Raw genomic sequence first — 25906 nt, forward strand, 5'->3', positions numbered from 1 at the left:
AGTAATTTCTTGTTGACAAATCTATAGTCGTTTTCAAGGACATCCGACAGTATGTTGGCATCACTTGCAGTTTCAGTTTTGTAATTTTGAATTTCCTAATTTAACAATTTACCCTGACGCGGCAAATTGACAAATTCAAATTATCATTTCTGAAAAATCATAAAAAACATGCAGTTTGAAAGACCTGCAAGGGTTTTACTCTCGGCGATTGAGTTGATTGAAACTGAGTTCTTGTTTGTTATTGGTATTTCACAAAATATAAATTTCCATTTAGAGGTACATATTGGATTCTCTCATGGACTGTGACCTTGGAAATATCTGCGCGAAAGCGGAGCGATAAACCAGTAAAGAATCTGTAAACTAAAACTGAAAACGTCGACTACTTTCAAATTCAAATACATACAAATCGACGAGAGAGAGACGACACTAACGTAACGAATGATGATGTTTTCCGGTCGATTTGTAGCGCCTACTTGACTCCGATATTCATCGTTTGCGCAGATATGGCTCACAGTCCATGAGAAAATCCACCACCTATACCATTACCTTGATTTTTTTGTTTGACACTTTTTTAGCTAGGTGTTGCTTATACTCTGAACACTGGTTATGAATTTGTGCGTGTCGTATTAAAAATGACACTGACAGCACGGATGTCGTTGAAAAAACCATAGATTTTTTTTAATTCGTCGATTAATTAATCATTACGTTTCGGCTAATGCCATTGTAAAACGAATTGCATGTTTGTTGACCAAAACTGCACAACTGAATTTCACGATCGATTCACGTCGTTACACCTAATACACACCCATGATTTGAAAACTGATTTTCTTGTTGGCAAATTTTTAATTACGAAATGAAAAATAAACATTAGATTGTCATTGTTGGAAAGTAGGTATTCGGTGTAAAACTGTAGATTTTGGTCGAAACTTACTTCGTTCAAGAACGGTCATAAAAAGGGACGTTTTCAGGTAAGGCAAGAATTTTTATTATGAATGGTGGAATATTTTTGTCAGGTAGCGGCAACATGAAGTCGTGTTTAAAATGAATATTTGAAACAGATGGGGGATCTTCTCAAACTAACACTCAATTTCACGTTCATCTGAAACGTCGTTTCATAAACTTGTAATTAAAGTAGCAACTCGACAAACAAGCGCTAATTACGTGGTGCACGATGAAGATCGCATAAAAACACGACAATGATGCATAAGAATGATATAATAGCTCATCACGTCACGAGGATGCGAATATTTATATTTTCTTTACTGTCACGAACCTGTCTAGTCATATATTTTCCATCGTAAAGTCTAGCGAGTTACCTCATTAATGAAGATACTCTTGCGTTCTAAAAAGTCGGCAGGAAAATTTAAAAAACGGCAGAACTCTTTTACAAGCTAGACAAATTGAGAACGTTCAAATCACGAATTTCAACTGCTTTGAGTCAGAAGAAGCGGAAAATGTTGCAATAATTCCCCGGAGATTCATTTTAATAGGAACAATTCATAGTATCTACCTATGTGTGGAAATAAAATCTTTCACGAGCACATCTCAGATGAACCAACCCGGATTTTAACGGTTTATTCAAAAAAAATATTAAAAATCAAAATAAATTACTGTGCCAACATGTGTACAGGGTGACTTTGAAAGTTGTACAGATATTTGAACCAGTGCAGTGGTAGAACTACACAACAGGTAACGATGGAGCCAATAATGCGTTATATAAAGGTTGATATTTTTCGAGAAAAAAAGGGCTAAAAGTTTTTCAAAAAATTTTTGGGAGTCACTTAATTTTATGAAAAAATGGGTTAAAAAAATCATAGTAGACCTTTATTGTTGTCAATTAATTCAAAATTAAGTCGCTTTGACAAGAACTTTAATCTTAACCGGAATATAAATCACAAATGACTTTCACCAACCTGGAGAAAACCTATTTTGATCTATGGCGAAGCCCGTAAACATTCAGAAAGAAAGAATTCACGGTCAAAGGTTTCCTCAAAGGATACTTGCCAACGCACGAACCTTTATAAACGTTGTGCAGCATCTTCGCGATTTCGGGCTTTTCGAAATGAATAAGCCCCATCTTGGCCGCCAACGAGATCGCATTTTAGTTGCAGAAGTTGCAGTTTGTAGTTTGGCTGTGGGTTCAAAACGCTGCTCAGGAAATTCGTAAAAAATAGAGGCATTCTGAATCGAGTTCGGCTTTCTTGGGCACATCGTGCTGGAGCTTGCATTGCAAACGATGGCAGGCATTTTGAGCAACTTCTTTGATGTTTCATTTTATGCTTTCACCCACAATTACAGTCTTTTTTTGTTGTTTTCTTTTGTTACAGGTACTATTTTATCATCAGTCATCACTTTACAAATTTTATCAAAGATTCATGATGAAACTCAAAAAAATTTAACAATAAAGAGATCAAACACAATTTTGAACAACAGAAAAACTTGACATTTTAGGTTGGTCGTACGTCAAAAGTGCCCGCCAAATTTGAAATTTTTCAGCGGTTCCCAAACAAACAGATTCCTTTGATTCTCTTGTAAACCATTAACATTTGTGTAAGGCAAGTTGGGTTATTTTGCCTTCTTTCTGCACAACTTTCAAAATCAGACTGTATACAGGGTGTTTCTGGAATACGTGTGTTAATTTTAACCAGTGAAAGAACTCGCCAATTTATTAAACTTTTCTCTGTAACATTTTGTAAAATTCGTAAAAGTATTCCAAGATTTTTTGCCCCACAATTTTTACCAAACGAGTCGTTTTGTGTGATTAACTAGTTTTTATTTTTTGTAACCATGAGAATCTAACTTTTGATTATTTATTTTTTTCTATAACAATGGAACTTTTTAACAAAGCTCTGTTTCTATCACAACAGAAAATTTTCGCCCTTACCCATAGGCGGGTATACACTTTGATGGTTAATTTATTCTAAATTTTAAATCAATTTGTATCGTTTTTTCGTAAAAATGTTATAGAGAAAAGTTCCATGATTTGGCGCGTTCTTCCACTGGTTAAACAACACACGTTTTTCAGAAACACACCTTGTAGATAATTTTATTGGCCACATTGACTTGAAGTAAGAAAATGCAACGATGTTAGATTTGGGTCGATTGCTGCCCCTAAGCAACATTTGTGAGTTTTAATTTGTTTATGGACGGCGATAAACACTGACAACATTTTTTCCGGGTAATTGTTGCCCACGGGTAGTTCCTAATGACGTTACACCTATGGTAATAAACACTCGAGGAATCAACACGTTCATTCGAGATGTCGACAAATTTCCAATCTTGCTCATGTCGAGGAACGATAATTTGCTGTCTAACAGTTACTTTTTTGTTCTTCCAAGCAGCCAATTTGGTAAGATGGACCATGTTATTTAGCTATTAACCCCAAATCGTAACCCGACAGTGTGAGACTTTCGTTCAATCCGTGTTTACACAAATAAATCAACCAATCTAATAATTACGAATAACACCGCCGTTTCACACATGTCCGGACCCGTCCAATAAATTAATTAGCGCTCCTATTACACTCATAAAATACTATTCGGATTCATTTTTAATCAGGACGAACGAAAGCCGAGCAAATTAGTCGATCACGTTTCCGTACGAATTAGAGAAACGAAAATGCTCACCCACCACCACTTATTAACGAGGAAACAATCGGTCACGGACGAACCGTACGATTAAAATTGAAATGAGGCGAACGAGTAATCCGATAATTGCGAGAACACCGTTCTCACGTCCACGAGCCCCCTTTACCGCAAAACTTCCACGAGATCGACGGCTTTTTTAATGGACGAGGGTACAGACCGGAGGGCAAATAAAAAAAGATTTTTTTCTAAAGAATTGGTACGAGCCACTTGTGTTTCGATCGTTTTAACAGTTCATTACGAAACCGGAGCCGTGCATGCGGAATTGGTCGGCTAATGAGAAATCCTGCTCTATGAACTTTTTGCTGCATCATGTTCGTTCGAAAAAGAGAAAAAGCTCTGTTGGATAGGTTATGTCGGAAACATTTTCAATTGACTTTGATTTAAAAGGCAACCGTAAACGCCCGAATGGACAGTGCTGTTTCATTCGCAAAACTTGTGGTGTTCTATTTTTAGATCAGTAATGTAGATTACAGACTCGACGAGCTCACAAAACGCACACTGACACGGGAATGTCAGCGGAAAATGATAGGTAAGGATGTGAGTTCATTCGTGTAATACTTTCCAAGTCAAAATTCCTACCAAAGCTCCGTTTACTTCAACTTTACACCCATAAATTTTGTTTTCATATCTCATATGGATATGTGGGATTTCAGCGATACTGCTTTAGTGAGACGTTGATTTTTGGTTCTCGGTTTCATTGCAGAAACTACTGACGATACTGCTAGCGCAAAAAAAATCTAATTTCAGCGATTCCAACCGGTTGCAATTAGCTTCTAATACAAAACAAGGAACGTGAAATCACGTAAATACTGAAACTACCTTTGCTAGGTTTAAATTATCTATTACTGTGTAATTGTAGTGCATACATATAATCAACGGAATTGCATTTCTCTGTTTACCTAGTGATCACACGGTATGTGAAAGACTATCAATTTGTAAGTGCTAAATGGAGATTTCAATTCCCAGTAAGCTGCAGTCGCATCTTACTTCTTTTTTTTTATAATAAGGAAACGGAGAAAACAGTGAATTGAAACATTAAGTACTTCTATTGACACTTTCTTCAACATAATTAGTACATACTATTCCATAGACAAATACAAATCTCCTGTTGTGCTACTTTTTCATTGGAATTTCCTTCTACCGGGGTGGCATTTAACTTAATATTAAAATAGGTATGATGTCAGTAACATCCCCTTACGTTACGATGTTTTCAGATTCTTATTTTTATAAAATGTCCAGTTGCGGCCATGGAAAAGTTAGACACTTTGACAAATGAAAAATTTTGGATTTGTAAATTTGTGCTAAAATTGACAGTCAAGTTATACTCTTAAAATGTCACTATAGTAGTTTTAAAGGCCCACGAGTGCCAAAAAAGCCCAATTGACACACGAACGATTTGAATACAACGTTTTTTTGTTTGACGAGCCCCTTAAAGGGTCCAAATCGCTTAAAATCTTTAAAATTGGCTTGACGTTTCGTTTTGACAAGTTGTGACATTTATCAAAATCCGTTCACATAGGAGAAAATTCTCAAATTCTGACAGTGTCGAACAAAAAATATCATTTGAAATAATGACATTAAACATTATCGTTAAACGTTCCTATTGTTAATACAGGGTCATTATAGAAGATTGTAGTCCAATTTGGCGAAAAAACCGCATGGAAAATTTATGGTTGCCGCTCCATATGAAAATGATCAAAATTATGTGAATAAGTGAATACACACCGTTCACACAATTGAGACTATTGACAGTTCACACCACATCTATCAAAATCCGTTCACATAGGAGAATTTTCTCAAATTCTGACAGTGTCGAATAAAAAAAATACTTTGAATCAGTGGTGCAGAGAATAAAATTTATTGAATGTACAATGAAGAAACAAAAGACAATAAATGAAAAAGGGGTTAATATTTTATTGTTAAAACTTGGCACGCGCCTATGATTTGTCAAAGTTGACATAGTCGATGACACTGACAACAACGTCGTTAATAAAAAGTTAATTTACAAAGTAAAATCTTTTAAATTTCGATCGAATGTGTCAATTTTTAGTATCGCACATTTCAATTGCCGCAACTGCAAGTACCGGGTTGAAATTATTTTTGTTCGGTTGGCAACACATTTACGATTTTATGTTGGTACAGTTGACTGGTAAATTCAAATATGACAGTTCAAAAGTCAAAATAAATCAAATTTTAACTAAATCTTAACCTAGAAAGCGAATTAACAGGCAACTTTTTGACAAATGACTAAACGATGTTCAAAAATCAAAAAACCATTGTGGTGTAAATGACTTATTTGTCACAGTGATAAGTAATAGGAAATGTCATGAAAAATGTGTGTTATTTGCACCACAATGGTTTTTTGATTTTTGAACAGCGTTTAGGCGTACCTACCAATTAATCGGAAGTGCCAACCCACAAAATTTGTCTCAATCATTAAAAGTTAGAGTAGTATATAAGAGAAAGTAGGCTCGATCCTGGTTGACACAATGGAAAATGCTCCATTGTAAAACGGTCGTAAATATCATAACCTATCATGTTGTATGGCATTAATTGATATTTTTTTCTATTTTTTTTAACACTTTGTTGACATGGGCATAATTAGGCAGGGATTTGTTTTTACATTTATGACAATATAACCAAATTTTGAAATGACATTGATGATCAGAATTTTTGCTCGCGACAGTAAATACAAGAAAATTTAAATAGTTAACATAATATGTACATATTTATATTTTATTTTAACTCTAGAAATATTTTGTTAATTAGCAATTTTATTTAAACGCAGATAATGATGATATGGACAATAACAGTGCAGCCAATTAACAAGTGACAAACGCCCCTAGGATCCAGGTAGATCTGTTTAGAAATAAATACTGCGTGAGTAACAATTACTGTTTGATGTTTGTTTGAGTCGGCAATAAAACTATAGCGACTTTTTTGCATCCTTGTTGGCTAAATTTGCCGCGTAACAGGAAGTGACGTAAAATGTGAATTTGATAGATTGCCGAAAATTAGATTGTGATGCGAAGCAACGGTTTATTGAAAAATGACGAGTTTTTAAAAACAAACAAGTTAGAGCGAGTAAAAGGTATTTAATTTAAAGGTGCTGCTCCAAATGACTCCAATTATTATCAATAAAAGATTACAAAAACTAAGACGTTTAAATTTGAAATTTATGTCAGCTGTCAATAATGACAATAAAACAAACGGAAATACGTACAGTTCACAGTCTTGCCAATTTCAAGTAAAATTTTTTATTGCCGACTCAAACACTAATTGTTGCTCACGCGGTAGATATACACGAAATTGAAAATTTTCTTTCTGCAACTTGCAAAATAAGTTTCTTGAAAAAAAAACTCATTAAAAAGTTGTTTATTTTGAAAACACTAAATACAGGAAAAATTCTACTTTATTTTTCTGTATTGTTTATTAGAAAATAAACATATCTATAAAATTACGTCACAGATAATAAACATCTTCAAATATAAATAAAAATATTAATAATATACACCAATAATAAATAAATTAAAAGCAAGGTCACTATATTGCAATAAATATTGGTCTTGTAAAATAATTATTGTAACTCCCGAATTAAACTGTGCTGTTCAAGAAGGCCGTAATTTAGTTCAAGTCAGAACTAGCGAGTGTTACAAGAGTTAATCTACTTTTATGAATTACCCTTCAAGACAAAAAAGTTGATTTCAAGAGGAAAAAGTAAGTCATCATTTATCTCGTTTCTTTATTAAATTCATGGCAAATTTTTAATACAAAAGTTAAAAACTCCACGTGCTCTCTAATCAAGCAATAGGTACATATTTACTTAACAAAAGATAAAAAATGTTAATTTAAATTAGTAATTGTGTGATGGGTACGTAATGAACACTCATTCACATATTTTATTATCATGCGTACAAGATCAGATAAGTTCCTTAGCACAGTTTTTTGATACCTGACAGCTACGTAAAACTTACAGTTTTTAAAGCAATATAAAATAATCTAACCTTATCATATTAATTACAAATGTGAATAATCATTCACCATGGTACCGGGAGATTTTTCACACCAAGCACCTATCACTTCTGAATGTTAACGAACGACTCATGAATCGAAGAACCATTGTGGAAGACAAAACGAAAAAACGTGTAGGAATGCAACGATGGTCGCAAACAAATTAACTTGTTAAGAAGAAAAGGAGCCACCAAATCAAAAATAATGCACTGACTCCAATCGACTGACGATTTGGTGATGATTTGATTCATAAAATTTGCCCGAAATTTGATGAATATGTCTCGGTTTACAAACGTGTACGTGAAATTATCTATGCAGCGATGGGCACGTCGCCCTAATTAATATGCCAAAGACAAAATAGCTCGGCAATTCATGAATGGATTATCGAGAAATGCCACGACGGTTTGAAGTTTTCTTTTTTCTGCGCCAGTTAACTTTTTATATTCAATTGTATCAACTCCATCCCAATTGCCAACTTTTCCCTTTTACTTTCAATTTGGATGCCTTTGAAGTGGCTCCAAACTTCCTTATTAATAACGGTTTTTTAATAAAGAGAATTTAATCGAATTCTAGTTGTTTCAACTTTGTTGAGCTTCACGTTTCGAATATGAAATTTTAACGACTTGAATAACGAGAGCCGCGTTCCATTCAAATTTGAAAGCGACGAACGGAACACATACATAACGCCAAACAAATGACTCACCTGGCGCGCTACATTATATTTTAATAAATCACTAACTACTAAATTTACCGCGTGTCGGTATTTTTATTAACAATTAGTCATTATTAGTGCGTATTTTTGTCATAACGGTTTAATTAAAACAAATACATTTTCATCGTAATTTACGAGGATCGAGTGCCGCGTTCCAACAAATCAATGGATTTCACTGTCGAGGTTCACAATAAAAACGAATTCAATTCCGTTGGCACTAAAACTAACTAAATCCGTTGTGTTATGAAATGATCATAATTAACTGGGACAAATGATTAAATTCTTTTGTTATATTGACAATTGGTTAAACCGCGGAAACAAAATAATTTATGTTGCAATTTTTTCCATTAACTGTAGTGCATCTGGACAAAATTCATTACAGCCGCCAAAACGCCTATTAATAAAAACATTTCGGCTTTTAATCGGCAAATTCACTAACTAATTCACCTCAAAATATTGAAGTGAGATCCTGAAACCGGCCTTCTAAATAATTAATTTACCAACTTCACAGGGAAGGTATAAATACTGGAAACCTGGGGATTACTGTGGGTTTGAACTTACCGAGATACATCCTCTTGGCTGACAGCCCTTGGTGTTGAGGGTGGATGGTGAAGAGCGAGATTTGATGAGTGAATCGACTCGGAGTACGCATTTGCTGCCTTCGTAGCTAAAAGAAAGCAACACAACATTAATATAATCGACAAATGACCATCAATATTATCACAAAATACGAGTTTGATGCGCATAATAGTTGATTACCGTAAATTAATACCTGAATCGTCAACACACTCAACTTGCGAATAAACAGTTTACGGTTAAATACAGAAAAGCCTAATCGTTAATGCTATTAAAAAATTAAGGTATACAATAATTGTCCGTAATTAAATTTTAATTTGAAATAACATTTTAATTTTCAGTCATTAAACCTTTTGTCTGAAGCGGTAGTAGAACGAATAATTTTCCTCCGAGATTCTTAACATTTACACCGCCTTTTGTTTTGTGTATTGATACGAACAATAACATTCTTTTTTAATAAAGTTTAATTGGATCGGACTGTCTTTTAACGTCCCCGTTACACAATGCGAAAGGAATCCCTCTTATTTCATTGCGTCAGCAAATAAATATCTGACAATTCTCGTTATCGATTTCGTGTTTCTGTTTATTATATATTTAGAATTTTTGACATATTCACATTTATTGCAAAGCACAATTTAAATTGCTTAATGGGATATTCTCTCCTGTTTGATTTATAACCATAATTGACCAATATTCTTTTTCTAGTTCGGTGTCACAATAAGCATTTTGTAACACTGAAACAGTTATTTGCACAAACTTCAATTGTATAGCATCGTTTCTGGTGATTATTGAATAGTAAATGGCAGTAATGTCATTTAAATCTGAATCTATGTTTTGGATGAAAATAAACTATTAAGGGGATAGATTATTATTGTAACAAAATTTGGAAGACAATTTGAAATTTAATTTTCGATGAAATGAGGAAATGACATTGCTTCATCAATACCAACTCAATTCGATTAAAATAAAAGTAACTAGATAATTGTTTTATATTTTTTTAATCAAATGAATGAAGCCGAAATAGAAAAATTAGCATGTTACACTCGTTTCATAACACATATTGTCGAATTCGTTCCTTTAGTAAAATGCCTACCACTTCCTTACGGCTGACAGTTTCTGTCGCGTAGGCAACCAACAATACATCAGGTTTATCTCTCGCTTCAGGTAATTAGACACATTTTTAGTATCTTCTGGTGAGTGCCGCGCAAAGAAGAATCCATTCTTCTTCAGATACATATTTATTGTTATTATGACCGTCACACCAGATGATGGCCTTTACCCGCATTCAAACGCGCCCATTGTTAATACTCGGGAATAATCGCCTCATAACTTCTGACTAACCCCTCCTCTCTGTTTAATAAAATTATGAATGGATAACAGTGTTTACTTCTGAGGTTAACCGTGACGTCTGACATTCAAATTACCGTCCCGTCAAGTACAGTTAATGCTCTTCAACTTACACAATTGCGGCGAGTAGGAAGTATCAGATGCGGGAGCATTAAAGGCACTCTCTGGTTTGGCGACGACGAGCACGACCCTGTCCTGTGTAGTTTTGAGCGTGGTGACGGCGTCCTCGTGTGTGACGTTCTCCAGGTTGACTTCGCCTTTCTGCAAAACAAACCACTCATAATTGACGGACCCGATTATTCGTCAAATTTGTGTTGGCGATCTAGAATCGTACGATTCAAAGCGAACACGACACATTCATGGCACTGCATATTCCGCAGTTTGCAACGTGAATGCTCTTATTAGTATCTAAAAGCAAATTTAGTACGTGTGGTGGCGACAACCGAACAAGAAACGTTTATTCGCCACGATTTCCACCGGACACTAACTAACTTCAGTTTCCTTGTTGCATAATCCAACACACAACTTAATCTGAAGTGTTGCATGTTGCTTTGACAGAGCCGCACCGTAATGAACGCGCAAAAAAGTAATCACTTGTGAGTTGTGTGCGCGTCCTCTTCGAGCAGGTGGATCATTAAATTATAAAATCCGGGAGTGCTCCGCCAGATGCGACGGAAGAAGAACGGATGAGGAAGTTGAACTATGCAACTTTCACGAGATGGTTATATTTTAAAGGAGCGTAGCTTTTTCACTCGACGTCTGAAATGGAACAGTGGAAGGTGAATCCGCCCCGGAGGACACCGAGCCGCCCGACACGTCGTCGCATCCAAAGAATATTTCATAAATAATTGATGTGAACTTTACAAGTTTCGATTAGCGAACCACAAATTGGTTTCGGTCTCGTTTTGACCACCAACTTTCGTCGATTATAAAATATTCAGATTTCTCACGCGATCGTTCCACTACAGAAATTGATCAGATGCATGTCGTTGTGAATTTTGTAATATTTCTCGCCTGCTTGAAAATCGGATGAATTTTCTTCAGCTGCACATGCTAATATTTCAAGTAGTACACGAGCGTTGTTTTTCAAAACGTCTCCTCCTGCATTTTTAACAGAGCAAGCTGCCATCGCAGCGAAGGGCAATATGTAGTTGTTGAAATTTTCACAGAACCATTGCATGCATCGTAGATTACGAAACTGAACTTGCTTAGAATAAAAACTGAAATAAATGTGTTTGGCTTTCAGAAGACCAAATAACACTTTAGTTTCAGTAAGTGCAGCGTTTCAGTTAAGTACCTACAAGGGGGCTGAAAATTTTATAATACATTATGTACATTGTATAACGGGTGTTTTTTAAACTTTGGCGTCGAAGTCGATTGGAAATTTACAACACTCTGATCAGCTGTTTAAATCTAACCTCACTTTTTGTGTGTTTTTAATATGCAATTTGAAAAATCAGTCTATTTTAAGACGAGTGGTCATCCGCTATTTAAATCTAACCTCACTTTTTGCGTTGTTTGTTTTTAATTTGCAGTTTGAAAAAACAGTGTTTTTTAAGACAATCGACTCTTCAACGACAATTTTATTGTCGATTTGTTAGCTCCACATGACAGACGTTATCAAATATCACGTGATCAAACAAACACCCACAGTATTTGCACGGACTGACATAAATAAGTACATTTCTGATAAATATTCCACGATGGTTAATAATCGAGCAAAATTCCAAACAACTCACATTTTGATAAGAATACGATGGGATACATGAGATTATAACATTGAAACTAATTTGCGAGATTGCAGCGAGTAGACGACAGTTTTGTGGTCTCTTCGGGCTTAGAGACGAGAAAAAGATCGATGATGAATTATTGCAGGGAGAAATATTACTGGGGGATATCAAGGTTTATTATTTAGGAAGAGCGGTGGAAAAACAGTAGAAAGAAAATGAAAGAAGAAAGAATTGTGATATTCCCATTCCGTGCTCTAGTGGTAATCGATAAGAGGGAGATATGAAGGCTCTATTTGACGAACGTTTTTCTATAAAGAAAATATCTGAACTATGAGAATATTATCTTTTAAGAAATGAAAATCATGTCTACTGCGGCAACGTGCACCGAACGGAAGCTCGTTTAGCGTTAACCACCTCGGCGGAGACACGTTTGTCGCCTTGTATTTTTCCTGAATAACGAAAAGCTCCGTAGTCAAAAGAACGTGGAAATTGTAAACGTAGAGTAATGGAGCCCGGTCTGACGGCATCTTCGTATCATAAAATATTACGAAGAAGACAAAAGAGAACCGTGAAATTTAAATGGAGAAAATGAGAAGTATGTTACTTAAAACTTTAATAAGCAGCTGAAGAATACCCTAAAAAAACATGAAGCGAGCCCGGTTTTACTGTTGGGGAAAATTTCCAAATTTAATTTAATCGAGGTGGACGAAAATTCGCGCCGCGGTTAACCGTTTTTTTAATATCCGCATAACATCCTGCATTTTTGGCAGTCTCGCTGTTTGATACAAGAATGCATCGTTATTCGCAGAACTTGTTGCTTTACAAAGCGGAATCGGTGCGGAGCGTCTCTGTCAATTGACATTTTGCAACGTTCACTTGACGAAACGTCCGGATAAGAGGCATACTTACGACAGCATCCCTGACTGCGACGAGTTTATCGCCGACGAGGAGACGACCATCCACTTGAGCAGCGCCGCCCTCCATCACTTTAGTGACATAAATACCGTTATCACCGGGGATGTGCTGATTGCCGATGCCACCGGCGATGCTGAAGCCGAGACCTTTGTTGCCTTTTACCAGTTCGATCTCCATCAGTCTCATATTGCGAGGCTGTCGCCGTCGTCTTACGCACTGCCAACAAATTATAAATTAGTCGAGTCGACCAGCTTGAGTGGAATAAGAGGAATTAATTTGTGTGGCAAATTGAGTCCAGGTCGAAGTATTAGGACGAAAGCTACCCAGGACGCTTCACGGTTAATGCTTCTTCCTTCCGGACCTTATTTTAACAAAATTCAAACCGAGAGAAGGGCTTTCTTCGGGCTCCCATTATTCGTAATTAAATCTAAAACGAAGATCTGCATATGCTGGATGCCATCCATTGTTGTCACAAACATATTGAATTTTCTTCATCTCTTACACGTTCTAGATCTACTGCCAACTGACGACATAAATTTAATAGAACTATCTACGAGTTCTTTTTTAATAGCACCGCTCAAATATACACACGACCATATTACTTTAAATCCAGTTAATCTCGACTGCGAAAACTTCCCAATTTCTATTCGAAAACTGTTATTTGCCGCTTCGAAGTCAACTTTCGAGTTTGCAATAACTGCATTTACTGCAATTTAAGTCTAATTGCTTTTGCGAGTCAACAAAAATTGGAAAACTTAAAACCATCCAATGGTACAAATTGGATGTCATTTTTGCCATATCGATTGAGAAAAATGCCATCATCACGAGTTTCATTCACACCGCCTATATTTATTACCAGAGAAGCCGTGTCAATATTTCCGGAACAATTTTCTTCCTCGTTGATCAATCAATCGGAGGACCGGAAACAACATTGATTTTGATGAGCGTGAAATCCCCCGAAGGGAAATAGGTCGAGTTTATCTGTCAGAAAACAGACGCGATTAAATAAACTCAATCTTCCCACCAAGAATTTTACGTTACAATCAACAATCAACTCGTCGACGAATACTTTATGAATTTAAACGGCATCAATAATTACTGGGAAATAATCCAAACGTTGATTTTCCGTCGTCTTGAATTTTCCCAAGATGGCGACGCCTCTGAAAACAGGCCCGGGGCCGTTCACCCCGCCATCTAACATGCTCCTGGAGATTTCAGGTAGATAAAACACTGGCATGTCTGGGCGATAACAAAAAAATTATAATCTAACCCGCAACAACAGACCGGACAGGGGTTTTCGCCTCGACGGTTTTTACTAAACTGGAAGCAAAGTGCATGCGATGCACCAAAATGCGGACGTTATTCTTTGCTTCTATAAATTTGTCCAAGTGTCATAGGTGTAGCGTGCACGACATGACCCGGCGCATCCGCCTTTTGTCAACAACAGGAAAGCTCCAAGCTGTCTCGAAATATACGACGCAACCCTTACATACTGTATCGCGTTGAATATCTTACTCTCCTGAATTCCGAATACTGCTAACGACGATTTCAAACGAAAGCATTCAGACCGTTCTCGTTTTTTTTTGAATTTTCTATACATTATTATCAATGCGCCACATCATTATTTACAGGTGGTAGCGTATAAAACATCAAACCTCGACCTAGACACTTCAACGTGTGCATTTGCATAGATTTGCGTTGAACTCACTAATTTCACTGTGTTCCCGGCTTTCTTCAGGGCATCGACGGCGGCGGCGTGGGGGACATCGACAACAGGGACATCGTTGACCGACAATATCGAGTCGTTGACTCTGAGCCGGCCGTCCGTCGACGCCGCTCCTCCAGGTATGAGTTTAGTGATATAGATGGCCGTATCGTCGCCAATGTGGGGATTATCCGTGCCTCCGGCGATGCTGAAGCCCAGACCGGCGCCACCACGTTCCAAAATAATCTCCTCGTACTCCCACTCATCGTCGCCGTTTACCTTAAACAAGCACGAAAAAACTCCATAAACATTATTAAAACTACGGAGACAATGACGCCAGGACTGTACAGGATAAATTCTTTATGGGACGGATTCACATCAATCTGAATTAAGTAAATATCAAAGTTTATGTGTGTGCATGCGGTGAATATTTTACGAGCGGGATCGATTCGGTAAGTGAAAATTTTAAAACCGAACCGCAGCTTTATCGGACAAGAAAAGCTCGCTGACGTCTTAATAATTCAGGTAATTCACTTACGAATAAATTTAAATATGAAAAATCTTGTTATTTCTTTTGCAAAGACCATTTGGCCAGACGTGTTTAATTTAAATATTTATCGTTCTGGCTGGAAAAATTTGCATAGAAATGGGCATTTTCAAAACGGATTATGTGCTGAAATTTCAAGACTGACACTTCAAACGATATTTCACTAATAATGGCGGCAAAAGTGGCGTCTCTCGCTAAAAAGCGTTGTTTTATACGATCCCTACAGAATGACTCTTCAAATCAACTTTGCACCTTCAACACTACAGTGTGGTTTAAAAAAAAGTTTTACTTAGTTTAAATCTAAAGCATTAACTGCTATTTAGTGAACCAGTTACTTCGATGGGGTAGTAGGATACGATATTTGGAACGATTTATGCAGGTTTTTATAACGTACTAATACTTTTATGAGGGTTGGAACAGTCAGTCCATTGCTATCGGTCGTCATAAATTACTTAAATCATTGGAGATTCAAAAATGGGTATTTAAACAGATTTGATAACCCTCCACACAGTCGATTTTGAAGTTTCAGTCACTTCTGCAGTTTTTTCAAGGGCTGTGGTTCATCATCGGTTTTTAATTTGTTGTCTATGCTCAAAATAAATGTTTCGCTTCATACAACTTTTTTTTTGGGGGGTATTTAGTAATCCTAGGTACATACCTAGAAGGGCCCGGAAAATCCAATAATCCATTTGTTACCGAAAGTGTCAAAATTTCTGATAGGCAATCTGATTATTTTATAATGAGTTCCAAATATCGTTTCCTACTATCGCGCATTCAAATGAAATCCTGGGCTGGGAAGGCGTTGGAAACCGTCAATTGTTGTGCTTTTTTAAAGCGTAGATTAATTGGAGCATGTTGACAGCTAACCTAAAATTTTGAGCCAGAAAATCTTTCTTTTTTCTTTCTTTGCAATGTTTTACATTAAAAATAGAATAACTTAACGATTTCTATTCTCGAAGCAAATATCTAAGGGCATCCTTTGCTGAAAACAAACATGTTCAATTATGTCCGGATTAAACATAAACAAATGTCATTTTTCTACAATCGATATAGAAAGTAGGTTTTTGCGCTTGCATTTGACAACGCAAAGTTGACGTTTTCCGAGGACTGTCACTTTGTCGCTCACGCGCGAAAAAATGTACAAAACGCTCGCTCTTCGAATTTTTTGTTAAAATCAGATGTCCAGTGATTATTGTAACTAGTGACAACGAATAAACAGAAAGAATTGTTGTGTCAGTTGTGTCGGTGTTCTTTGTGTTTTTACAAAAAACATTGCTCAAAAGCCTGTAGAAGGAAGGGAAACTGTTGAGGAAGCGTTTTCGTGCACACCTCCCGAAATTGTAAGTGCAGCAAAAGAACCAGAATGCACACTTCCAGAGCATGGATTACTTTTCAAAAACCGTAATTATTGTACTTTTAATGTCACTATTGTGAATAATTAGTTTCTGATTTTAAGAAGGTACATATTACATTGATTTGGTCCAAATAAAATAATATGTAGTAGTCATAGTTGCGATTCTAGAAAAAATCTTGTGTGTGTTACGAGCGCAAATGTACATTGTCGATTTCGACAATGTATCACTTTGCGCTCTTAATACACAAATAGCTATTTTGTCAAACGGCGGGAAATTCAAACTTTACACTGTTCTAAACGCTTTAATTTTTCCAACGCCTATTCAGCCCAGGATTTCATTTGATCGCGCGATATAACTTATGTCATCCGTTGTTCATAAACTTAAATATTCAATAACTTCTAATAAACTATTCTTCAGTTGTGTTAAATATTTTCTTCATGTTTGAGTAAGTGTGCTAATATTGCAAGTTTCCACAGTTCCGAAGATTTGTTGCTTTATTTTCAGATTTGGTACAAAAGTGGATCATTTAAAAAAAAATAAAAAACAAACCCTTAAAATTTAGTGTCACAATCAGAATTCAAATTCCTTATTTATCGATTGGACCATGTTCGCTATACTTCGTAAACTTCTAACTTTGCGCATTATTCACGAAAATCCATGCACTTATGCCGTTAAGTAAGTTACTGCACTGTTATTTTGTTTATCGCTGCATCAACATTCCGCGTTCACCGAAATTAATTAGTGTTAGCAATGAGCTATATAACGCTGTTAAAACACATTTTGAGTTAAAATTAATTTCGAGAGCAATATATTTAATTAATTCTATTTATATACGGTACACGTAACAGTTGCTTATTTGACAAGGACAGTTTAGACAAATTAATTCGGAAAAACCACAAAAATTAATTTCACACGGTACCGTTCACCCAATGACTGCGGTCAAAAACGTTTCCTTCGCGATTTTTTTTCTTGGCTCTTGACAGATTTTAATCCACGTGACTTTTCACATGTTTACCGAGAGAGGAACGCCTGCTGCAGAACCGTGCAGGATGAATAAATGAAATTGATTTTCGTGAACCAATCAAAGAAACATCTGCTCGCTGGCAGAAACAAACAGAGTGAAAGATCGGGCAAACAAATCGTACCTTCAGAAATCAGCAGGCGAATCGAAAATATAAATAACCGTGAAGTCATCCGAGTAAAAATATCGTCCAACGGGAAGGAGCAGGACGAAAAATTTTGGACCGAACCACGCGATTAAAAGACTAAAAACTGTTTCGCAGCTCATGCAAATTACATAAAAGCTCGTCGGTAGTTCGAACCGGCGTAAACCAAACTTTGCAGTGAATTTCCAAGTCTGAAAAACCGCCTGATGTGAACCAGACGAGCTGTGAGACCAACAGAAATAGAACGACTCGATCTAGCGTTCGTGGAGAAATATGATACAATGCGAGGTCACGAGGATGGAAATAATTAAATAAGCCCTTAAAAGAATCAAGAACGTACCGTTGATTTAGAGGAAGCTTTACCAACGTCCCGTTTCACTCCGCAGCCCATTTATCCTACGAACTGAACCCGTAGAAAATCCAGTCGAACGTTATTATTATTACAACTGCCACATGTATAACACGGGTGTCACGTGCAAACGTTACAAGGAACTCTACAGATCACAGTTTTTCCACCGACAGGAAAAAAGTGGACGACAGTGTGTGTGAACGCGCGCGATCCGCAATGAAAGGAAACTAAAAATCGCTCGGTATATAAGAAGCACGGCACATAATTTTAAATCCCGCTATATTCGCGAACTTTACAGTTACAACTCTCCTCGACACATGCTGATATTATTGTTTATTCGTATTACGTAACATACGAAATTTGCTTTGCCTCTGGCAACGGCATAATGCAGTTTCATTTCCGTGAAAACTTGCCAATATATTCGCCAGCGCTCCTCTGTTCGGGCCAATCTAACGCAAAACGAATTTCAAGCTCACCGTTTAAATGTATGTGCCTTTGCGTCAGAAACATCATGTTGCTATTATCCGCCTGAGCAATGAATAAATTAATATGAGAATAGCCAGAAATCTTGTACTCCTAAACTCGAAGAAAGCTGATCAACAGTTATGCATCTTAGAACTTTTAAACTAATTAAGTGGAGAAAAGTAATTAAACTAATGAGTTCAAGTAAGATTGTTTTTATGTAATAGACAAGAACCAATATCTTTTAAGGAAATTACCACGACAAGCACCTTCCTTATTGCTTACAAAAACTCAGTTTTATTTTTATTGATGGCACTAGTGTGTTAACAGGCACATAAGTCACGCGAAAAAACTGGTAAACCACGAGTTGAAAACGAGTGGTTTAGTTTTTTCAAGTGACTTATAGCCGCTAACACACGTGTGCCATACATAACTTTATCCAACAGCTAAAAATATCGTTGAAAAAGGATGACAATTGTGACATTTGACAAATTAATTTGATCGACGATGCGAGAATCAGTTCAAGCTTTGATTCCGATTACCGATAGCAAACTTTTTTTAATCACTAGTGACTCATGTGACTTTTAGCTCACTAGTGACTTATATGCCACTTTATTTGCTTAAAATGACCTACATATTATGTATGAGGTGTTGGATAAAATTATAAATTAAGTGCAGTCGAGGAATTATCTCATTCACACGTCTAGACATTATCACATTATATTCTGTTAAAGTTTCGGTCTGAATGGTGAATCCGGGACAATAACGCTAATCCGATTATGTTGTTAAATGCAACGTTTCGCCTCAAACAAGCAAATCATTAATGTCGCACACTAGTTACAAACAAGATCACTTTTTAATAAGATTAAGACGAGGACTCGTGTTAGATACGGCTGCACTTGGAATTACATTTCTGATGTCTGCTTCAGTGAGCGCCTTTTAATAAAATGCTCGTTACACATTTTATATCTGAGCGACGAGAGCCCCATCCTACACCAAATTAATCATAAATTTCTCTAGAACTGCAAATATCCCGACTGCTCTCGTAATCCCGGCCATTTATTAAAATTTACCTTCGTTCTTAACGTCAACAAACTATTTTAGCTTGCGACTAGTCGGTAAACGCGATATTACGAAAACACCAATAATAATTTTTCCCCCTACTATTTCGGTTATCATCATCAAATAATACGTGGACATCTCAAAGTGGATGGTCCTGGCAGCAGCGCCGCTCTCACGAAAAGCACTCATGAAAACCGGACGCCGCCGCCGGTAAGAAAATCCGACATAGGAAAGGCGGGAAATGCTAGTGGATGGGCGGGGGTGGCACCGGGGATACTGAAAAGACTATTTATTTCACTTACGGGTTTGTTGTCGCCGGAACCTAACAAGGGAGAGTGTGCCTGAAACAACAACAAGAAAAAATACCATTAGACATTTGAATGTTCAGTGGGGACGTCAAAAAAAGCAAAATTTAATCATTCTGCACGTCATATTGGAAAATGTTCCACGCATCAACTCGGATCAAACGTAATTTGACGGCAGATATTTGCATGTAAATTAGGAACGACGTAAATTGATTGCATATTACCCTCTCGAGGAGGGTGTGGTGCACTTTGTGCTTCTGATTACGTAAACAAGGAGTTCTTTTAAAATTTTTAAACACTATTATTAAAATTTTGGTCTTGGTATCATTGTTTGTAGACCAGACACGTTTTGTGTATAGTTTAAATTTTCACTGTTAGTTCCATCAACAAATTAGTCTGTTTCGTAGCTCTTGATAAAACTAAAAGTATGTTCGTAAGGTGTTGGATTCTCTCATGGGCTGTGACCTTGGAAATATCTGCGCGAAGGCGAAGCGATAAACCAATGAAAACTGAAAACGTCGACTACTTTACATGCAAATATGCATGCATGTTTTCCGGTCGGTTTGTAGCGCAGATATGACTCATAGCCCATGAGAAAATCCAGCACCTGCAGCACCTAATAATCGAATGACACACAGTCCCAACTGGTCGGGAAAGTAGATGGTTTTTGGGTAGTGCATATTCGAAATTCATCAGGCAACCACCGTTCCATTTGTGTAGTAGTAAACGAGCAATGCATAAGTAATGCATTCCACCTAAAATTCAAATCTGCCAAGTCGGCCATTAATCTCTGGAGCGCGATGCAACGAGGATTTAACAACGACGCAAGTGGTCGTTTGGAGGAAGTTCGGAATGCAAGAGTATCGGTAACAGTTGGTCCTTTGCCAACAAAACGTTAGAAAATCTGACACGTCTGGCTGAAGAGCGGCGGGAATTCAATTACGGGAGATTAGCCCTTCTCAGCCACGGCCCAGACACGGAAAATTCTATTTGCATGGTAAACAGAAGAGGATGGTCGCCATTCGAGCTACTGTTGCGGTCAATTTTCGTCAAGGCGACCGACTGGAAAAGCGACGAATTCATACCGAATCGGACAACAACGACCCGGATAAATACGGGTGGACTAATTAAATCCGAAAATGGCGAGATTGGAACCGTCCAACTTTTGTCAACTATCACTCTCTGACAGGACACAAAGCTTAATTAAATATGAGATGGACGACGAGTGTTCGGAGTGTCAGCCGGAGAAAAGCAATTACGCGGTCCGGCATCGGACCATGCAGTTCAACATCTTGTGCGGATTCATCAATTTCATTTAGGCGAAAATGATTAATAACAAACAAAAAAAGGTCTGGCGGATCGTTCAGGCAGAAAGCTAAGTCGCTAATCCATTCTCCGTTGGGGTGAATCCGATATTTAAAAGTTGGAAAACTCGTCCAAGTGTAAAATCTTTTTGGATGAATAAAATAAAGAGAACGAGCAAACAATTTTCCTATTACATTCCCTACATTTAAAATGACTTTGGACTAACGTACGTTTAAAATGCAACCCGTGACCTAAGCGATGCATCAAAATTTCATACGTGCACTAACACAAAATGAATGCAAACTTTCTCATAAATGGGCGAGATGCAAATCGTCACGTTCAGCGCAGCCAGAATGGGTGGAAAAATCTAAAAACGTTAAAAGAATATATGGATAAGGGAACCTGGTTCTCGTTATTTACGAGATACGGACAAGAAGGCTTCCGAAGAATTCACTCGATTCGCCTCCAATCCATCAGCCAACACCTGCTCGAATCAGGATCTAATGCACTAAGGAGAAAATGTTATGCGTGGAAAGGGCAATATCATTAAGTTAGTTTTTGCAAAAGAGATCCGGAAAATAAACGCAATTTCACGAAAGAGGATTGATGTAAATGCAAATGTAATCAAAATGTGCAGAATAGTATAAATAAATTTAAGGACCAAATCCACTCACAACGATCAATACTAATTTCAACACATTATTCCTCATTATTATCCACTCTAATGACAAGTCCTCTATGAGCTAACAAGTGTCGGGTGTTCATTTAAATGTAGTTGGCGTTGAAGAGTCGATTGTGAACGCACCACGGATTACAGATCACGGATCAGCTGTTTAAATCTAACCTCGCTTTTTGCGTTGTTTACTGACGAGTGATGCGTTCACAATCGACTCTTCAACGCCAACTTTGAGGATAAATTTAAATGAACACAGTTTTGAATAATTTAGTGGAAATTAAAGGAAACCCGATCACTTTACAAAAAATGGAGGCGATGCCTTCGTTCGCTCCTCCGGGTGGAGGATTTAAATTTTCCACGTTCCTTAAATCGATACAGTTCTCGTTTAGATAGACAAAAACAATAACGTGCCAGTAAGAATGGCATTCAAAACGGGCAAGTTCAACAGCCGATACTCGAGGACGTTATGTGAAAAGACGTAATTCGTTTTAAATTAAAATATATGTGCAGTTTAGGCGATTTCCCTGGAGGGTTGCGTGAGATACGTGCTTAGGAATCGAGTAACGCACCGCGCATAAAGTTTTCCAGCTTTTGCGGTGGATCGACGACCCACATAAAATACCGGTTAAGGGAAACTGGGGCCCTTTTTGTTGGTGGTACACCTGCATTATATACCTGGTCCTTTATTTAAATATCAACCCGATCGTTTATTTTCTAGACGGGTCTAGTGGAACGCCACTAGGATACGTGCTCGAACTGGAAAAACAACAAATTTGTGGTGCATTTCGTTTCGGTATTCGCTAGTTTTCCGGTGGGAAATGACTGACTGATGGGGGGAAACATCATGAAGCAGATAATTTTTACAAAGCTCGGATATTTAAGTGGGCGGTTGGCGAGTCTTCGAACCATCGCTGCATATCGCCCTCTTCCGGTTCTGCTCCCCATGAATCTTTCACTCTGTATTCTTGCTTCTAATTAAACACATTCACCATTGGCTTCGCTGTTAACATGTCTCTCATTTAAAAGAATCCACTTACTGTTGAAAAGATAATAATTTTCCTGATGCTGAAATTTCCACTGTCGAAACTGTAACACTTCTTCGCGTAAATGTTACATATTTCTCAGGACCATTCTCTTGAATTGAGTTGAACTCCGGTTTCTTGAACCGTAAATTATAACAATCAGATACTCCTCTTGTTTACCGTCACAGAATCTCTGAAGCATATAATTCTCGGTTGTTTCAAAAGAAATGTGTCTCCCCGAGTTGAATCCAACAATTTTCATTTTTTTAAAACAATACTCTTACCTCAACTTTGTGTGTTGCGATACTTTTAACAAAGACTGCTGCCACCATTAGTTTCGAATTTTAACAACGTTGATAACATTGACACCGAATCTTTCTCAAAAGGGTTCGAGAATGCGCATTTTCTCTTTTTCGTGTGTGTGCTCAATAACCCAACCACAACATTTACGCCCCATACTCGGTGTATCGTGACCATCTAAGATGGCCGTAAAATTTTACCATAAAATACTTCCGTAACAAAACCAATACAAACCGTCTCTCTCCAAATGGTATCTCCGCAACCTACCGATAACAGTTTACTTCCGCAACACGGCGGTAACACTTTTCTTGGGAGTTCTTTGAAAGCTTGGTCGATACCTCATTATTTTTAAGTTTTAAGTAGAAAATTCCTGTGTGAGGGAAGTTTAATCAAAGGGCACGCTGTTGTACGAGGGTTTTCCGTGGACCTGAGATAATATAATAATAAAATCATCGACGCGTGTTAATGTCTCCGGGGCATATCACGTCCTAACTGTTGTTGGTCATCAGATTAACACACGAACCGTATCGGCCATTGTCAGACCACCGTGTCATCCATTTTATCTTCCATAGTACTCGTGCATCACGTCGTTAATTAACTTTTTAGTTGGTCAATTCTACTCAAAGGGCCAAAAGTCAAGTGAAATTAGTTTAACGGTTGGTGAAGTCCCCTGGAATCAAATGTTTTCGTTTAAATTTGGAATCAAAAACTTCTTTGTCCCTTTAATATCCTATCATCTCTTAACACAGAAAGAAATATAATCTCTCTTCTGACGTTCAAATAAATTGTATTAAACAAATCGACGACGAGGAAAAGTGTATGAGCAAATAAAACTCGTGGACATTGTAGATTTAATTTTGAAAAACTTTGGAGTCGTCTATTAACGTCGCACTGGGAGCTTCTTCGTTTTATTCCTCGGGGTAGGCTTGAAATTTTCCAAGGCTGCGCTCCGACCAACTTTGTTTTCTTTACTTCCCGTATTTAAAATAAGTTCTTAAAAGTCAATAAAGCCGAGAACCTGTCAACAGAATTCTAAATGCAGTCCAGGATCAGGGTGGAACGTCGTTCATCCGAGATACCGTGCACGAGGATTACTGAGTAGCGTTAGGTATCAGATTGTCGGAATGACTTAGATCGAGCCGATCTGGATAGATGGGTGCCACCTTCTGGGTGCAAATTCGATCGAATTTATGCGTGAGCAATTCACGTCTAGTAAACCATCGAATATATAGCGCAATAAGAGATCCGTTCCGAGATACGGCCAGATTATGAAGATGTAATGCCGGTTTGAAATCGGGAAATGCTCCGGAGTCTCTCTCCGGCCGGAATTGAAACATCTTATCGGCGTGTCCGTGAAACGCTTCGCTCGCCTCCCTCATTTTCCTACAGATATACCTCCTCTACGTATGTCGGTTTTGGAGTTAGGCCTCGGTGGTAATGACAGCTTCCTCAGCCCATCCGCGGTGATGAATTGTTGTTTGGATGGTGCGGTTGCGCCCGTTATCTCTAGACTCGGAGGACTTTCCACATTGTTGCCGCATCGTTTATTATACATTATGGAATTCCGATTCTCGCCTGAGGGATTTCGTGGATTTGGAAGGGCTACGAAAGGACTCTCTAAAAAACTTACGACGCCAGACAATTCAAGTTTGTTTTATTTTTGCGGAGGCTTTTTTACGTAAACGGGACTTAGTCGCCACTAAAAGCAGTTCCCGTGCGGTTCTCACCCTCCTTGACGAAAAAATAAATTCTCCTCTTGCATTACCTCGTGCCACATACGAAGATGTTTAAATTTAAATCGTCTGGATCCCGGTCCACCCCTGCTGAAAGAGTGTTATGTAAAAGCGTGGCTATGTTAATTCCAACAGGTCTTACTTTCACATCTTCTGTAAAAACTAATTTACCCCAACAAAGTCTCATCTAATGAAGGCATTCCAAAAGTTGGTACAAAGGATGAGATGCCAATTTTTTGCACAATTTTACTTTGGTCGTAGAAAAACATCATCCTCTTGTATTTCTTTCGAATTCTGTCGCGACACACTGTCTAAATATTTTCACTAAAGGAGTCGACTCTTGTCTTATTCTGTTTTGCATTCTGCGAAAATCTTGCTCAACGTGCGCCAGAAAATAGGGCGTTTCTTCCAGAGAAATCAGGACTTTTCTTGGACGTTATTTTGTAGTAAATCGTGGGTTAGACGTGGTGATTTTCAATGTTAAACTGAATGTTTTATTTATAATGGAATTTCCTGTTAAGTGTGCCGGTCTAAAACAATAAATCTCTCCCGAAAAGGCGTAGAAGACATTTCGGCGAGCGATCCGTTATGAAATTGACAGGCAATACCATACAAACATCCCCAATTAACGAGCCCATATCGAGGGCGGACCTAGTTCGTCTGAGACCTCAATTTAGCTATAGAATTTTGTCAAATGACCTCATTCGGGTCGTTAATTACTTTTCCCCATTGAGAAAACTTTCGCTTTGAAGATTAAAAAGAATATTACGTCATCCGCTACGATACAGAAATTCCATTTCCTGAATGGTCGTCTTGAGTGACAGCTCTAAACCTGGAGACGCATGTGCGACAAGGATCATTGAAAATTTACAGTCTTGTTGGCAGCAACACGTCTCCCCGAAGGAAAATCCGAACGCGACTGGATCACGTGCAACAGAAAAAAGGCCAGGTGAACGTTATCTAAAAAAAAAATCTGAATCC

General features: G+C 37.5%; 1 protein-coding gene across 18 annotated transcripts in view; it reads right to left on the bottom strand.

Moving 5' to 3' along the window:
• dlg1 (discs large 1) overlaps positions 1-25906 on the bottom strand; it is a 347088-nt gene that overhangs the window by 19672 nt on the left and 301510 nt on the right. For 17 of the 18 annotated variants that reach the window (XM_069054713.1, XM_069054712.1, XM_069054715.1 and 14 more), the window contains 5 exons: positions 19887-19925; positions 14647-14922; positions 12933-13154; positions 10407-10554; positions 8932-9037 (listed from right to left, as the gene is read on the bottom strand). In XM_069054713.1, the coding sequence (XP_068910814.1) occupies positions 8932-9037; positions 10407-10554; positions 12933-13154; positions 14647-14922; positions 19887-19925 (791 nt within the window). Of the gene's footprint in view, positions 1-8931; positions 9038-10406; positions 10555-12932; positions 13155-14646; positions 14923-18051; positions 18251-19886; positions 19926-25906 lie in introns of those variants that run through there. The other variant, XM_069054723.1, reaches the window with a different exon arrangement.

The sequence above is a fragment of the Tenebrio molitor genome, chromosome 7 (assembly GCF_963966145.1).
Source record: "Tenebrio molitor chromosome 7, icTenMoli1.1, whole genome shotgun sequence".
Lineage (NCBI taxonomy): Eukaryota > Metazoa > Arthropoda > Insecta > Coleoptera > Tenebrionidae > Tenebrio > Tenebrio molitor.